This window comes from Stegodyphus dumicola, chromosome 10, assembly GCF_044657685.1.
Source record: "Stegodyphus dumicola isolate Sdum_Otavi_A_Nest chromosome 10, ASM4465768v1".
Lineage (NCBI taxonomy): Eukaryota > Metazoa > Arthropoda > Arachnida > Araneae > Eresidae > Stegodyphus > Stegodyphus dumicola.
In genome coordinates this window covers 66,723,533-66,741,267 of record NC_140777.1, presented here as the reverse complement: position 1 = coordinate 66,741,267, position 17,735 = coordinate 66,723,533, and the positions used below count along the sequence as shown (strand labels likewise).

The window sequence follows — 17,735 nt, the reverse complement described above, 5'->3', positions numbered from 1 at the left end:
AATATATGCCTTCTTGCCTTGGACGAATTGCTTTTTTTTTGCGTAGAAAATCTAATTTTTATTATAAAAATTAATTTTTTAACTCTTTTAACTGTATTCGGTGTTTTGTGTTTTTCTATATCTCTCATTTTTTAATGAAGATATTTTGAGGTTTTATCTATTTTTGCCTTGCCGCGAACGGAGAACTGAATTAATTGAACGAGAAATCTATTTCCTATTGTAATGCAGTTCGAGGAAATAAGTTTAAATGAAATCGAGGCAAAAATGCGTATAATTTAATATTCCATACAAGGATGACATGGGGTGTATACATCAGATTTTGAAAGTTTAAACATGAATTAAATAAATTACATTTATATCCGAATGCAACGTCATCAAATAATTTAGGAAAATTAAATATTGTTTCCATCTTCGTATATAATGCTTGTTTTTTCCCCTGCATAAACGCATCTGCAACCTACATGCGCAATTTGGTGTTAATCAAAGCTTAATTTTTCCATTTTTATTGATTTTATCATCTCATGCTTAACCTTTGGAAATCAGTGTATTATCCGGGCAAGACCTTTCTAATTTAAGAATTTCAAATGATAGCCAAAACCTAAATGTAGCATCTTAGGAAACGTATCTTTAAATCTAAATTTTATCACATTTGAAATTTATATGTTGCCGGCAAGGTATGAAAGGCCGACATTTTATAGAACAATTATGCATTTTACTGTGTGCCGAAAACTGACAGGCAGTGTATGAAACGAATTATATTTCACACATTTTTCAGGCATTATACAAAATGCAAAATGACGAGACGGAAAAATATGAATTACATCTCCTATTCGTTCTGAATTCGACGAATTTGTTTTGAATCATGAGATTGAAGTTGATGGCGGAGTAAACCAATACGATGATCACATGCTTACAGAAGAGATTTCCGTCTCTGCTATCCTTTGAAAGTGTTTGAAAAAAATCTGATGTGGACAATATATGACATCCTTGTACGGCCTATTAAACTATACACATTTTTGATGCACTTTATTTAAAATTATTACCTCGAATTTCATTTGGGACACATTTCTCATTCAATCAATTCAGTTCTCACTTCGTGGCAAGGCAAAAATACATAAAAACTAGGAGCATTTTCATTAAAAATTCTAAAATGCAGAGAAACATGAAAACCAAATACAGTTGAGGACAGTTATTTTTTTTTCTATTAAACTTAGAGTTTCTACGCCAAAACAAGCAATTATGCCAACGCTTAGGAAGACAAAATTTTCGGTGTACAAAACTGAAAGCCCCACTAAGCAAAAAGACACTGAAATTAGTGCACCAACTGAATTCACAATTCTGCTAAGAGTTTCCAGTGTAAACGAATGACGGCCTCGTTAGGCCTAGCGCCACTTAAATTTTTAAATTGTTGATAATTCTACAACTGTTGCATGTAGATTAACTAAAGGCATAAAAACCTTATCTGGAATATAAGAACAACATAATTCAATCAAAACAAAACTAAGATGTTATAACAGTCCCATATACAAAATTTGAACGTTCTATGGCTAATTGTTTTTGAGCTATGCGAGATAAATTCATAAGTACGTACGTACAGACGTCACGAAAAAATCTCTTTTGAGTCCATTTCACAATACGTTTTAGATAAACATAGTCCTTTATTCTCCCAGTACATACAATTGTCAGGCAAAAAAATTGTCTAAATGGATTCGAGGGCGGTTAAAATGGATATTTTCTTTGAAGTATGATACCCGAAATATTTCGAGATTACAATACTTCCTTTGCTTTGTCCACGGAAGTAAAAAAACATCGACTCACATGCACTCACAAAGTGTCGTAAAAATTTCATACCTTTCTCATGGCCATGCTGATCAAGTTGATGAAATGGATATAATAACATAATAAAATAATAATACTTTTAAACAGTAATCTTATCAAGTCGTTTTTCACATTCCTTGCCTATATAGTATTCGTTATTTCATTACATGGGTTCTCAGCTAGAAGGGAATATCATAGTTTAAGGCGGGAATGCTGTTAGGCTTTTATTTGCCTATTAAGGATTTAATTTCAGATTATGAATATAAAAAAAAGATACTTTTATTGAAATTTTGGTATTTATCAGCAATTTCTATAGATTTTGTTTAATTTATAAAATGTCTTTAAAAAAATCCAAATTTAAATAAATTATATTTATTTTGCGAATTTTGGAAAGAAGGGAAGGATTGTCTAACAGAGGTGAAAGGGGTACATGGAGCAAAATCTCTAGAGAACCACTGTTCTATAGAATGCCTAGGTATTATATACAATGCCTTGAGAAATTCTGTAATAATTCTTATATTTCATTTCTTCGCCTAAACATTCTTTCTATGCAACCTTGGCGTTTTGTACATTGCCGGTAACATATATTTACTAAATATATAAACATGTAAAATATTTGCATTCACATTGCTGCTGGACAATGGGATTAGAAAATTAGGGTTTAATCCTTCGGTGTTATAAGCATTTAATTGAAGCATAAATATGCCTAATATATCCTCTCCCTCCAGAGATTACAAAATTCATTTTTTAGTGATAAATGATCCGACGGTTGAGAATCCTTACTCTGCGAAACGTGTTTAATTATTATAAATCTGTGACATATTTACCTGACGTACATTCATAAAAGAAAAATATTTAAAAAAAAAACAAAATCTGAAATGTTTCAGATTTTAAATTACGTCCAAAGGGGCGTTTTTTAACATTTTGTGTGTTACCTTTCTTTATTAAATATCATGTTCCTCGCACTTAAACCATAAGATCCAGTGCAACAGCAACATCGCAAAATAGTTTTAAAACGAGCATATCTTTAGAATTTCCGATACAGAGACTCACGCGCTGGAGATAAAAATGTTTTTTCTGCACAACGTTGCCATTGCTCGCTTTGAAATCCTTGAGTTTGTTAATCAAAAATTCGTCAAAGTTTTAAAAAATAGGAAATCGATCATAAAACAAATTTCAAATTTCAAATTTGGTCTTCCACATGCTCATATTCGTTGGAGGATTACGTTATTCAAAATTCGATGACTCTATGTACTGTTGTTTTATCACAATACGAGAAATATACATACATTTATGCAGATTTTTCATTATTTAATTTCTTCAAATATAATGCAGGACTCTAACATTTTGTGGCAACAGTTTGAAAAGTGAACCGACATTTATGAGTCCGACGCAAAATGCCAAAACGAAACTAATAGTCCTTCGGGATTCAAATCCCTTTGGACTAAAAATAATATTAAAACTGGACAGAAATTAAAAGTGAATAAATAAATAAATAAAATCTAAAAGCTTTCAGATTTCATATTACGACCAAAGGGGCTAAAAATATTCAAAAAGAGCATATCTTTAGAATTTCCGATAGAGAGTCTTGCGCGCTGGAAATAAATATATTTTATTTTGTACTGTTCTTTGCCACTGTTCGCTTTGAAATCGTTCAGTATGTTAATTCCAAGTTCATTAAAGTTTAAAAAATATAAAACAGATAATAAAATAAATTCGAAATTCAAGATTTGGGCTTCCAGATGCCGATATTTGGGTGGAAGACGACGTTATTCAAAATTTGATGCCTCTAGGTATCGTTGTTTTACAGGGCGAGAAACTTACGTATATTTATCCAGATTCTTCATTATGTTATTTCATTTTGGCGGTGACAATTTATAAAGTGATATAGTCATGTATAGTGATTCGACGCAAAATGCTGTTTCGAGACTAATAGTCGTTCTCGGCTAACGCCCCTTTGGGCTAATAATACATAAGAGAATATGATTTCAGTTTATTTAACCTTTTGGCAAAGGATCTCTGTCTTTACGCTACTTTACAATAAATTTTAAGACACAGAGAAGTTTTAATAAGAAATTTCTAATTTTTTCAACGGTTTTTCGTCTTATTTACTTTATTTTAAGTTTTCATATCTTTAAATTTAAAAGCTTTCTTAACATTTCAAAATAAATTACTTTGCATCTTATTCCAGAAACAGAATATAACTTTAGCTTTGTATTTAAGTGTACGTTGCATTAATACAACTTAAATTCTTTGTTAATGTTTTTGCTCATTATAAACATTACATTGTCGTAGTTCGTTGTAAATATTTCATCGCTAGGCTATTTAGAGCTAAGTTCTAAAAATTAAAAAAAAAATCATATAATTTTCCTCTTCTGAGATGGTTTTCCCTTTGAGGACTAGCACATTGGCAAATTTTATTGCCTTGTGATGCAAAATAGATTAGCCCAGGATAACTATCCCAATCATCTAGCCTTAAATGCTCGCTGTGATTATTATATATTTGAGCTAAAACTATCAAACTCTTCCATGTTCTTCTTACTTAAATCCTATCGACCGTGCGTAGAATGTGTTAGAAGAACAAGAAAATGCGTATATCTTCGAAAGCTGTACTAAAAGTAATTCTTAAGGTGGAATGAAAAAAAAATTCTTACATGAAAACACTAATTTAATGCATGCCAAAAACACATGAAAAATGTAATTTTAGCTAAAGCATTTCCGAAACAATATTGAATGTGTCATTATTTTCATGTTTTTATTAAATATTCAATATAAAATTCAAAGTGTCCAAGTACATGCGAGAGATCATTTTCAGGAATTTTTAAGTACATTGTTTTATTTGTAAAAAATATTTTGAATAATTATTTTTCTACAACAAGCTACACACTGCTTTTAAAAAAGATGATTGATAGTATACATGAAAGAAAAATACTATCACTTCTCACTAATATTTAGTAACATATTTGCAAATATATGTACAAAACACAAATTTCCGAAAACAAAAGTGAACCACTGTAAATTCTTGTTCCAAATAAAGATATAATCTTCAAAAGCCTAAGGATATTATTTCATTTCGCAAAAACTAACATTTAGAAAGTAGATTTAAATGTTTTCAAATCATCTTTCGGTTAAGTATTTCAGTCATTTGTATCAGATTGAAATAGTATTAATATACACTAAAAAAATAAGCAACAAAGGCAAAACACGGAATAGAACAAAAACTATTAACCGGTTATGCGTGAAACTGGTCCAAAAGGTTGGTGTGGCGTTACTAGACCACATATCAAGCAATAAAGCAAAGATATTCAAAAACACATGTGTTACTACCATCACATCTCGAAAGACCAAATAGGTCGGAAGTATGTGCAATGGAAACATCATGCTTATAACGGATATGATATCCTGTAGCTGAAATAAATGCTTGACAACGAAGAGGCAAGCTGGCAATAATGTCGTTGACCACTTGTTGTGGCAGTAACGCCCATGCCTGAAGTAGTTCATGTCGGAGCTCGTAGGTAAAAGCCTAGCGGCACATTGAGACTTGCTATCCGTAATCCCAACATGTTCCACACATGCTCCATCGCAGTCAGTTCCGGTGATCTAAGAAGTCACAGCAGATGTGGCTGTGACTCACTTTCAAATAACTCCGCTTCACTCGAGCTCCATGCCGGCAGAAGTTATCGTCGATAAATATCGCGTTGGTACTCAATCGATAGAAGGACGCACAACAGGGTGTAGAACTTTGTTGCGATATCGGACGCTTATGACGGAACCCCCAGGAATCACATAGAGGCCAGTAGAGCCTTTCATTGCTATCCCAGAGTATACAAGTAAGCCTCCTCTTCTGTAACGGTCTCTTTTGATTAAGTTTGGCGCCCGATAGCGTATTCCTAGCTTTCGGCATATCATAGCACTTCGGGAATCGTATTGGATGTTAAATCGAAACTCATCCGTGAAGAGTGCGTGGTCCCACTGCTCCAGTGTCAAATTGCGATGCTTACAGGCCCAATTCAACCGCACTGTGACATGCGATGGGAACAAAGCAATACAAACAACAGGCCGTCGGGCGTACAGTTCATCTTTATGCTGTCTACGTGATACAGATTGGTGGGATATCTGCCACCTGCAGCAGCAGAGAATGTCCGCCGATAACATCGCGGCAAAAACATCGCGGACGAAAACGTCGCGGAGAAAACAACGCAAGGTGAAAACGTCGTGCTACAAAACATCGTGGGAGAAAACATCGCAAAGAGAAAACATCGCAGTTCTAAAACATCGTGGTACAAAACATCGTCGTCGAAAATAAAGCGGTTCAAAAACTTCGCAGTTTAAAAACATCGTCGTCGAAAATATCGTGGTAAAAAATAAAGTATCTACAAATCATCGCATGACGATAACATCGCAGACATGCTTTTTTCAGGCTTTGATAACTGTAAATGGATATTCCCGTAATGATTTGTGAGCTCAAGATGTAAAGAAGGATAATTTTTACTTTCGTATTTTTTATTAAATATTAAATTTTTGCTGAGAAAATAACAAGTAAACTTAAGCATAGAAAATTAATGCAACTTATAGCACTTAATAGAATTTTAAACCGACATAGTTAACTAACAAAGACCATTAATAAATCATTTTTTATAAAGTTTTTACAGGTAATTTTTCATAAAAAGTATAATCTATTAAGTTGCATTTAATTTTCTATGCTTAAGTTTCCTTCTTATTTTTTCAGTAAAAATTTATTAGTTAATAAAAAAATGTGAAAGTAAAAATTATCCTTCCTTACATCACTTGCGCTCACAAAGCATTATGGGAATATCCATTTACAGTTATTAAAGACTGAAAAAAGCATGCCTGCGATGTTATCGTCATGCGATGATTTGTAGATACTTTATTTTTTACCACGATATTTTCGACGGCGATGTTTTTAAACAGCGAAGTTTTTGAACCGCTTTATTTTCGACGACGATGTTTTGTACCACGATGTTTTAGAACTGCGATGTTTTCTCTTTGCGATGTTTTCTCCCACGATGTTTTGTAGCACGACGTTTTCGCCTTGCGTTATTTTCTGCGCGACGTTTTCGTCCGCGATGTTTTTGCCGCGATGTTTTCGGCTGTAACCGCAGCAGAGAGATGTGACGCCAGCTGCCGTGCTATTAGTGATCTACGGCGTCTTGCACATAGCAATACGAAGCTATCGTCTGCCGTTGAGGTAATCCTCCGGCGTCCAGACTCAGTCTTCTACAGGGGTTTTGATCCTTTTGCTAACGATTCCATAGTCTTTGGATAAAACTACGATGCACATTCAGCTCTCTTGCAGCAGAGGATTGTCTTTCACGAGCTTGCAACATCTGGACAGCTCTCCTACGCATTTCATGGTGCGAATGGAGTCTTCGGTGTATTCTTTTCTCTTTGACTATATCGGATTACACGGAACTACCGCTGCTCGCGAAGTGACACATAGCTCGGGCGTGTTCTTTTTAAGGCGGTGTTGTGACTGCAAAATTGCGTTTCAGGCTAATTATGGTTGCCTATTTGCATTCGACGATGCAACCTCTACCTCGTATGTAAACTGTATGTTTTTATTCCTATCTTTGCATTCGTATCTTCTCTTTTAAAGTTTGTTGCTTATCTTTAGCACGAGTTTTAGCAAGCGCTTAAGATCAGCTGAAATTTAATCACCTTATTTCGAAATTCTACAAGGTAACTAAAATCAGAAAGCATAAGGAATATATTTGAATAGTTTATTTTATAAGCTGAGACAATAAAAAATCGAGTCGCATAAAATTTTATTCTTCGAATCAAGCTTAAAGTACTTCTCGTCTTCAAAACACACAAAAAATGAAACCCTCGGAAATACATTAAAGGTTTTCCTCAGACATATTAAATTCGGAGTTGATTCATAAAATCATGATCGAGTTGGTATTTAATCTTTGCTTCCTGTAACTTGGTGAATAAAAATAAAGTAGTTCTTTTGCTGATATTGGTAGTTTTAATTTCCTTGCAAAAACATCTTTGCTTATTTATCCGTACAAAAGACTAGGAAGATTTGCGAGAATGTAACAGTTTAAGGCGACATAGTACCAAAAATAAATGAAATTACCCTTTTTCCAATTCTTTACTAAAAATATACTTAGTACCTTTAAGTAAAATATACTTTAGTATCTTTTACACTCAAAAGAAATGTTCAAACGATCTGAATAATAAATGATTTCAAATTAAAAAAAATAATTAATGAAATAAATAATAAAATTATACATATAATGTTAAAAATAGCATTATATTAATAAAGATAAATAATTTTATAAAAATTTTTAAATAAATATGATAAATATAAATATATATAAATGTATAATCATAAATATACATATATGTATAATAATAAATATACATATATGTATAATAATAACTATACATATATGTATAATAATAAATATACATAAAAGTTATAATAATAAATATACATAAATGTATAATAACAAAAATGTATGTAAACATATTGTTACGAATTTCGTATATATGCAAACAATTTTAGTGAAATTAAGTGAAAATGGTTGTATCGTTCGCATAATATAACATAAAAGGCCTCAAGAATCGATTCTCCGCAGAAAAAATAAGGTTACAGTTACAAATCCATTTAAAATTGATGTAAATGGCTAACTCGAGAAATTGGCGACGTAGCGCCAAGCTGCCGATGGTTCTGGCGAAAAATGTTTGTTCCCAAATATGGCGAAAAATCTCCAAAATTCGCCAAACTTGGTGACGATATGGCGCAATTTTGATTCGACACTTGCATAACTCTTCACTTGTCTAATCCCTCTATAACTGTCACTGTATCCGGTACTGTGTAATTTACTGTATATGCCTTCCAGGTATTTTGAGAAATCGAAGGTACTAGAAATTTCTAGGCCGTCAGGGGTAAACTAAGAGCGGACAGAGCATCACTTTTCAGTTTTAGTTCTAGGGTTGCGTTCAGAGTTTAGCTCAAAACATTGACAGCATTCAGAGATCATTGTGCTAGTTTATGCATTTGAGGCTCTTTTATATTGTCTTCCTGATGATGAATAAATCTTTCACATCGGTCGATGCAAAATCTGTTCCTGTCTAACATCTGAAACGTACGTGTATGCGAATTTTCGTCGGAATTGATTATTTTCTCCCCAAAACAAGCAAAATACTACAGCATTAGCAATAACTTATTTCAGTGAAGCGATTACGTCTGTATTGGAGATCTTTGTGCGGTTTCACCCAATGTGCGCAGTTTCCCTTAGGACAGAATTGCAAGTGACATCATCAATAGCTAAACGTTGACTCTAAACAAAGAAGAAGGACGGTGAACTCAAATAAGTGAATAATATGACACTTTCAATTTCCTCAAAAGATTGATTGTTACTTGCGTACGGGTACTTAACAGCTCACGAAACCAGTGAGCCGTGTATTGATGTGATGGATGAAAACACCAAGTAGAAAATAAATCCTGGCGTTCGGGCAACTTGCCGATGTCCTAAATGCACGGGCATTTCGGGCGACTTCTCTGTGAAATGAGCAACGAAAATAGCATTTTTAAAAGAAATTTTATCAAGCTATCATCGGTTCTGTGTGCTTTCAATCCATTAAGAATCAGTAGGCAAGTAGCCAATCTTTGGTATCAGAACTGGGATTGAATGTCGCAGACAAGGGTGATGGAGAAGCAATTAAGTCGGGGGCCATGAAATCCATTAAAGATGAGATGTAAGCACTTCAAGATAAGATGGAAACAGACTAAAAGAAGACGAAAAGGGCCATCAAGTCACTTCAAGAAAAGATTGAAGCATGTGAAGAGGAAGTAAAAAAAAAAAATTACTGCCAACTACTACGGCCTCGAATTACGAAAACAAGTTCGATGCTATGGAAGGCAGAATAAAGTTAGAAATAAATAAAGTTGAAAAACTGGAGAAAGAGTTTCTGCTACTGAACAACAAATCGAAGAAAGAGTTTTTGCTGTCAAGCTGTCAGGACTGCTGTTCCTTCAAATTGCCTTGTCTCTTCAAATTGGAAACATAAGTAATCCTGAATGGGAGCAGGGAGCTTACTCAAACTATGCTTGTGCGGGTGGAGGAGATACACATAAATGCAAAGGGTTAACTTTACCCATTAAAATTTTTCACAGCGTACAGCCGCTCCCGCACTTCAGGATGCAGAGGCCAGGGCTTATAGTCTAAAACGTAGAAAATACGAAATAAACTAACTTACAGAGACTGTAACGCGAAGAATGGACTTTTAACACTACGTACGTAGTGAGCGAAATGCAAAACTACAATACGTCTTCCAATATCAGCGGGAACTAAGTATAATACTAAGTTTTGGCCTTAAAGACAGAGGTGAACTGATTGAAAAGCACGCGCGTGGTAAGGCAAGTCTTGCGGATGAGGCAGCATGCTAGAGAGTTATAATCGAACCATCCTTAATAACTTCTAACTGATGTTTCTTCAAACCAACAAGACTGGAATCAGAAGTTTTCATTGTTATTATTGGCCTATCGTAGTACTACCATGGGAATACCGACTGTTCACTATCCAAACACTCTTCGGTCGTGAAATTCGTTTGCTTTGTGATCTGTTATTTGGTCGCCCTCCATATGTGCATTTATCGCCTGAGGAATACATTTAGAATGTTCAGGAAGGGTTTGCACGAGAACGAGTCAACCTGGCGACGGAGAAGATGAAGATCCGATACTAAACGAGAGCTACAGGACGTCGAATAAAATAAAATGACAAGGTGTAGTTATATATCTGATTCGACGGAAAGGTTTTTTTTTTTCTAAACTGCAATAACCCTGGTACTGTACTCACACAATCATCAATAGGCTGATCGAAGTCGTAGTTCAGATTCGTAATCCTAAGCCTAAAAATCGTTCATTAGGATAGACTAGCTTCTTACTACAGCTTAAGTGCGTAGTCCCCATAATGTATATAAAGTATTATACCAAGAGCATGGCTCTATATGTACTTATTTAGTATTTGGTTTGTTATGTGTTATGTAATGAAAATGAAATTTTTATCTTATCACTTACTGTCCATAGTTGTAAGTAGGGCTTCCTGTCCAGTTATTGCATTGACGTGGAGTCCATGGGAGGAGGCAATGTTACGAATTTTGTAAGTTGTAGTATTTCTTGCACAGTGTAACATAAAGGGATTTATAGAAACTGAATTTTCAGTGGAGAAATAAGGTTACAAGGCAAGTCCATTTAATATTGAGGCAAATGGCTACGCCAAGATGATCATTGCTTCGGCCGCTAATTTTTGTTGCGAAACGTTGCGAGAAATCGCCAAAAGTCGCCAATCTTGGTGACTATTTGGAGATGTTTTACTTTGATCCTTGTATAACTGTTGCTGATTGGATCCCTACAACTGTATCCGACCCTATGAAACCGTAACGGCATAAGGTACTGAAAATTTCTCGGGGGATGTGGGAAAGCTATATAAGAGTAGGGGGAGTTTTCACTTTTAATTCCAATTATAATTAATTTTAATTCCAATTATAATTAATTTTAATTCCGAGTTTAGAGTGTTTAACATTGAGAGCATTGACAGATAGCTGAGCGAGTTCATGTATTTGAGGCTATATTTACTCATGTCTTCATATGTGTTCATGTATGAATGTCATGTATGAATGTCATTCATGTATGAATGTCTTCAAAATGCATGAATGTTTAATGGAATTAACAGCTTTTAAGTGGTAACTGCTGATTGTGCTGATTCTGTGATACTGAGATGCGCTGTATGATTCCCTTTGATAAAAGTTCCAGAACTGAAAAGTACTTCTTTGAAACAATTTTTATCAAGCTGTCATCAGCTACGTGTTCATTCAACCCATTACGAGCCCATACGCACGTAAAATGTACTTATTATTATATATTGATAATAACTATTAATTTACATACTTATACAATAATAAATATATATAAATATTATTATAATACAATGTATTATAGGCATAATAATTTAGTAAATTTTGAAACGATCTGAATGTGATAATTGGATTAAAACGACTTTTAAATGTACTAAGTCCTTTAAATGCCCCTCATTAATCAATGTTTGTTTTAATTTATTTCTTAATATTATTTATTGAAAATTAACGTAGAAGAAGAGGAACGTAGTAAGATGTATCTGCGAGTATAAAAAAATTCTATTTATATGAGTAATCCGATTGATTTTAAATACTGAATGAAGTTACAAAAAAAAAAAAAAAAATGCTTTGCGTTTAAACTTGCAGTTTTTTTAAACTCAGTTCAGCAAATATTCCTCTCCAGAAACAGAAATTATTTGTTACAGACATGAACAGAAAGAAGCGGCATAAAGGAAAGAGCTCAGTTTCACGAATTTAACATTATTTATATTCATCCTGAATCAGATATTTAACTCTTGAACTAATTAAAATTAAATTAATTAAAAATGTGATTCATGTACAAGAACAAAGGCCAAAAGAATAAAAGAATTCACTTATTTGATTGAGCAATCTTAAATAAAATGTCTGTTCAAGTTATACTCATTGAAGAAATGAATTGAACAGCAAAATATTATTAATAAAAATTATAAATGTCATAGAAAAATATTATAATTGAATAAAATACTAAAACTGTTTCTGCAAGCTTTATAAAACAAAAACAAGTAATTGGGTATTAAAATATTTAATTTTAGATAAATATTTATTGAAATTTTATAAGAAAAATATTTAAAAATTCGTAAATATTTTACTGATCATTTTAAGAGTTAACATTCTTTATATACGTTTTGTCAATCTGCATTTCTTTAATAAATCCTTTTACTCAAATTCCTAAAACGTTCACAGATGTAGATTAAATTATTTATATTTTTATTGTATGGTTATTATTATATGTTTAATAGAACAAGGCTTGGTTTTGCAAAATATTGAAAAGAAAAATTATTAAAAATAAAAATGCAATTGAAAGTATATATTTTTTATAGTTTTTGCTTATAAATATGCTTTTTATTCTTTAAACTAATTCATTAATTACAAAATCTACCTTTATATTATGAAGAATTTTCTAATTGAGACTATAAAAGATTTGAAGTATAAACACTGGTGTGTGTATAATTATGGCAAAGCCTCGAGGGCTATCTCGCCTAAGAGAAGGGATGCCTTCGTGGAGGACTTTCTAAGGGAAACTGGCTCGTATACACGTTACACATGGGGAAAACCACGAAAACGCCCATGCAGCCAGCCCGTTCGCGGGATTCGAACCTCGGACCGAACTACCACTGTTCAGCGACTTAACCACTCGGCCGCTGGGGGCCCTATAAACACTGGAAATTCTAGATAAAGAAAAATATTTAAACTAAAAAAATCACCTTTAAAATTTATTTTTAATTTAAAAATCATTTTGTGTAACAAACCCTTTAATAAAATTTATAGAAAATGATAAAAACTCTCCCTTAAGTGATAAAAGTAAATCTAGTTTATATGAGTTCAAATAAAAATTCTACCACTCTGTGATAGAAAATATGTGTAATTTGGAAAAGGAAAAAATTCAACACTTCGAACTATTCTTAAGATACTAATTAGAGATTAAACAATGATAATGTTGAACAATTTTGCCCAATAGTCATAGGCATGCAATATAAGTGAATGGTAGATATTACAGGGGAAAACATCGCGGAGAAAACAACGCAACGACGTTCTACAGAACATCATGGAAGAAAAGAGAAAAGGAGAAAGCACAGCAATTCTAAAACACCGTGGTAGAAAATAAAATAGCGCAAATGTTAGCAATTTTAATTATAATTGCTAACAAGCAGGTTGCTGTGAGAATTTTGAAATATCGTCACACGAAATGTTTTGTGAAAAATAAAGCACCCAGAAATCATTGCATGATGATAACATTGCAAAATGCGTTTTCTGACTGAAAATTTGTAATTTTCTCGCAATGATTTGTGAGAAGCAGAAAAAATACTTTCACCTCTATATTTCACAGTTTTTTACTAATAAATGAATAACAAAATACATTAATTTAATTGAATCTTCAAATGTATAAGCTATTATTTTCAATTTATCTCGCATGCCATACGCTTTTGTTGTTTACGATATAAAATTATAAATGCATTCTATCAATAGGATTACTTAATTTATTATTCCCATTAAACTATAGGATAAACTACTTTTCTTCTTTTAGCGCATTAATTAATATATCCATTTTAAATAAAACTTATTGTGCAAAATTAATAAATACGATCTGTTTATAAATACACTAAAATGCTTGAATGTATACTTACTTGATCTTTGATTTTTTATGAAGAATAATTCGAGTCGTTCTTTAAGTGTATTTTCATTTACGTAAAATTCAACTCGAACCCTAGAAAGAGAAGTTGAGAGGATTAGCGAAAAAAAGTTTTAAAATAAGTGGAACGCAATACGATTTTATAGTGCGCAAATTAATTGGGACAAAGTGATTTTTTTCATAGAATTTTAAACTGGTTGCCAACTGGCGCAGAAAATCTCTCAAAGCAGTTTTATCTACCTAGATGTCCGCGACTACTTATCCGCGACTAGATGACTACTTAGAATTGACATAGACGAAGAATTAGAATTATTTCACAATATTTAAGGAGGTTGCTGTGAGAAAAGGAAGTTATTTTTTCATTCGTTCATTTCAGTGTGCTAAAAATGGATTTCACACCTAGAAAGAGAGCAGAGATTAACGCACATAACAGTATGCCAGAAGATTTATGTTGTAAAATAAAATGACTACGCTACTTTCTGACTTGAAAATTCATTCGATCGAAAACTTGTGACAAATTTTCGATGATCATCTTAGCAAAACGTATCGTATGAGCGTGTGATTATTAACGCTATAAAACTGCGGTTCCATGATAAAGAAGTAAAAGATACATTCACAAAAACTAGTGCAGCCGATGCCTTTGCTTATTCTAGTGGTCATTTCTGATAAGGGAGGACATATTTCCTATTAATTTTATTATTATCACTGTCAATGAAGGTATGTACTACATAAATTTTCAAAACATTAGCTTTATCCCAATTAATTTGCACATTATAGTATACTCATGATAAAATATTCACATAAACATTTATTAATTCGTACGCATGTATGTCAAGGGTATGAAATATTATAATGAATGATCTCAAAACCTTTAATATTTCTAAATTTAAAAAAATGTACAGTAAAAATTTGTAAAATTTTGTAAACAAACCTAAGTAGTTATATACTGAGGCAGTATTTCTACAGATCATATGGGTATCAAAACTAACAGACTTAAAATTTATATTAAACGCTAAAATATGCCAAAAAAAATACAATAAAATTCGTATGTATATTAAACTACATAACTTGATATATTAAACTTTGTATATATAAACTTTATTATATTAAACGGAAAACATCTACCGAAAACATACTTCCATAATAGAACACATAGTTGCATATTAAGCAGTATGACACAGAAGGACACCTTCCTTTTACCCACACACGCGGATTTACGCAATACGAATTTAATGTTCACCTTATCCTCATTCGTATATCGAACTATTTCATATCACCAACGACAACACATTTATACTGACGGGAAAATTATAGCAGCCATTATGAAAATTCACGTTACATGAATAATATTTGAAGTTAAATGTTGATTTTGTCATGAGAGACATACTTTTTGTGTTTTATATTTTACTAAATGAAGTGCTTGGCAGTATACGGGCTTTTCGCAGAGTGAAGAGGCTTCATCTAGAGAAATGGAGGCACTTTCTTCGAAATTTCAGTTCCGAAATATTCGTGAAAGCATGATGGACAGTGTATTTAAGTTCTACTCTAAAGAGTTTCCACACTGTTCTAAGGAGATAAATAACATCGTACCATCTAACGATTTTAGTAAGAATAGATACTTGCCTTGTTATCGGTTATGTCTTTTTCCGGAAAAACACCATCCAGATTGGCCCATTTCTTTTTCACCATCTTCGAAATACTCGAGAAAAATTAATAGAGAATACTCTTAAATTCTGCTTACACTTTTCGCAAGAGTAAAGGAACATAACACAATTTAAAGGGTTTAGTATGAATTAATAGCAGAAACGCAACAGCGGTAGTTTGAAAGAAAAATTAAGTATCTTTAAGCTTCGCTGAACGATAACATACATAAAAATATTTTAATTTGGGCAATGACAACACTTTTCTTCCAATTCACTGAGTTTGTTTATTAAAGTCGAAAAACAAATATGTTGCGTTTTGCTGAATGGCAACACAATTCTTACAAACCGGCGACTGATTAAATTTGAAACGGAAATATTTTGCGCTTAGCAAAGTGGCAACACGATGCTTTTAAATCCCTGCTTTTTTAATCAACTGTTGGCTAAATTTGGGTAAAATGCATCCATATTAATAACGCAAACCCCGTGCAGTGGGTTTTGTGAAATCGTATGTGGATTGTAACCTAACTTTATGTGGATCTTATGTGGAAGTAACCTAACTCTTCCTTTGAAAGTAGAGTGTGCCACATTTCATCAGGATGGGAATAAAAATGTAATCTGTATCATAAGACAAACACATGGACATTTATCGTTATTTATTTAGGTAGATAACGAGCACAAAATTTTCTTAAATACCAAAGGAATATATTAACGCGTCGTGCACCACAGGTCCGGGATTCGATCCCCGGTTTGAGCAACGTTGACTCAGCCTTTTATATCTTGAATTGGGTTGATAAAATGAGTACCAAGTTCGCTTGGGAACTAAACACTGGTAGTCCGGCGACAAGCTGACCACTTGTCCAGGCTAATATGCTCAAGCACTCTGGAGTCCACTGTCTAGAAAGCAGATATCAGGGCACTGCCGGCCATGGCTCTCTAACGACTATTTGTGCCGCTGAGTTAAGTGAGTTTTAGAGGAATATATAAAATGTTGGATTTCGTCATTTTAAAAACACTGGTTTCTTTAAATTTAAAAATGCCGAAAACGTGAATCTTTGCGGAATGTAAAACATTTAGATCTACCATCAACGGCCTGGACACGGTATACAGCGAATGAAGATATTGGTATAAACAGCATTTGTGCTTTCAAAATTTATTTTATGTACAAATATTTTAAACTTATTTTAGTTATCAGCATCTTTTTTAGGGTTACTTTCAACTTCCATGATCTTATTCCATTTTTAAAAAACCTTTCAAAGTACAACGTTATGTTTACTTTCAACACAACTCATGAGAGCGCAAACACGTTCAACACTGCGCTCGGGATTCAATTTATTATGCAAAATACCTTTTCGTTTCGTCTCTCTCCAAAGCTCAACTTTTTTTTTCCCTAGAAAGTTGGGATTTCCGCCAACTCGCAGCTGTTTTCTTTCAAGATTAATCCAAGTTGTTACATTTCCCTAGGATGTTTGCGTGAGGAGAGAAAACGCAGCTGGAAGCAAAAAGTCTTGCCAAAAAACGCAGTCGTTTGAAGGTTTCTATCACTAACAAAAGGAGGAAAAAAGTTAAGGAAAATTTTCAGAGGAAAGTAATAGCAGAAGGTAGAATTGTATGATAGTTCTTACATTGCCTACTGCAGTACTTGAAGTCAACTTTCAAGTTCTAAATTCAGAGAAGTTACTCTTCTGATCGTTTCACTTTTTATTTCTTTTCGTTTTATTCTCCGCATAGCGCTTTATTTTCTATTTCAAGGGTAAAGCGAATTGTAACGTTCCGAGAGAAATGCAATTCGCATTGACGATCGGACTCACTGAAAACTTTCCTTTTTCTTTTGGGTTAAGCGCGTGACATAACATTCTGTTTTTATTCGATGGATATGAGGATCGATAAATAGGAATCAGGAGAATTAATTAACATTTAGGATGAGAAGTGTGAATAAATTATTCGAAAAGGAAATAACTACTGATCTCTGCAAAAGAAGCCTTTCAGAAACATTCACTATT

General features: G+C 33.1%; 1 protein-coding gene across 1 annotated transcript in view; it reads right to left on the bottom strand.

Annotated features, from left to right (window-relative positions):
• LOC118201805 (potassium channel subfamily T member 2-like) overlaps positions 1 to 17,735 on the bottom strand; it is a 459,181-nt gene that overhangs the window by 372,161 nt on the left and 69,285 nt on the right. The window contains exon 2 of the mRNA XM_085825117.1: positions 14,088 to 14,167. Coding sequence (XP_085681243.1) covers positions 14,088 to 14,167 — 80 coding nt within the window. The remainder of the gene's footprint in view (positions 1 to 14,087; positions 14,168 to 17,735) is intronic.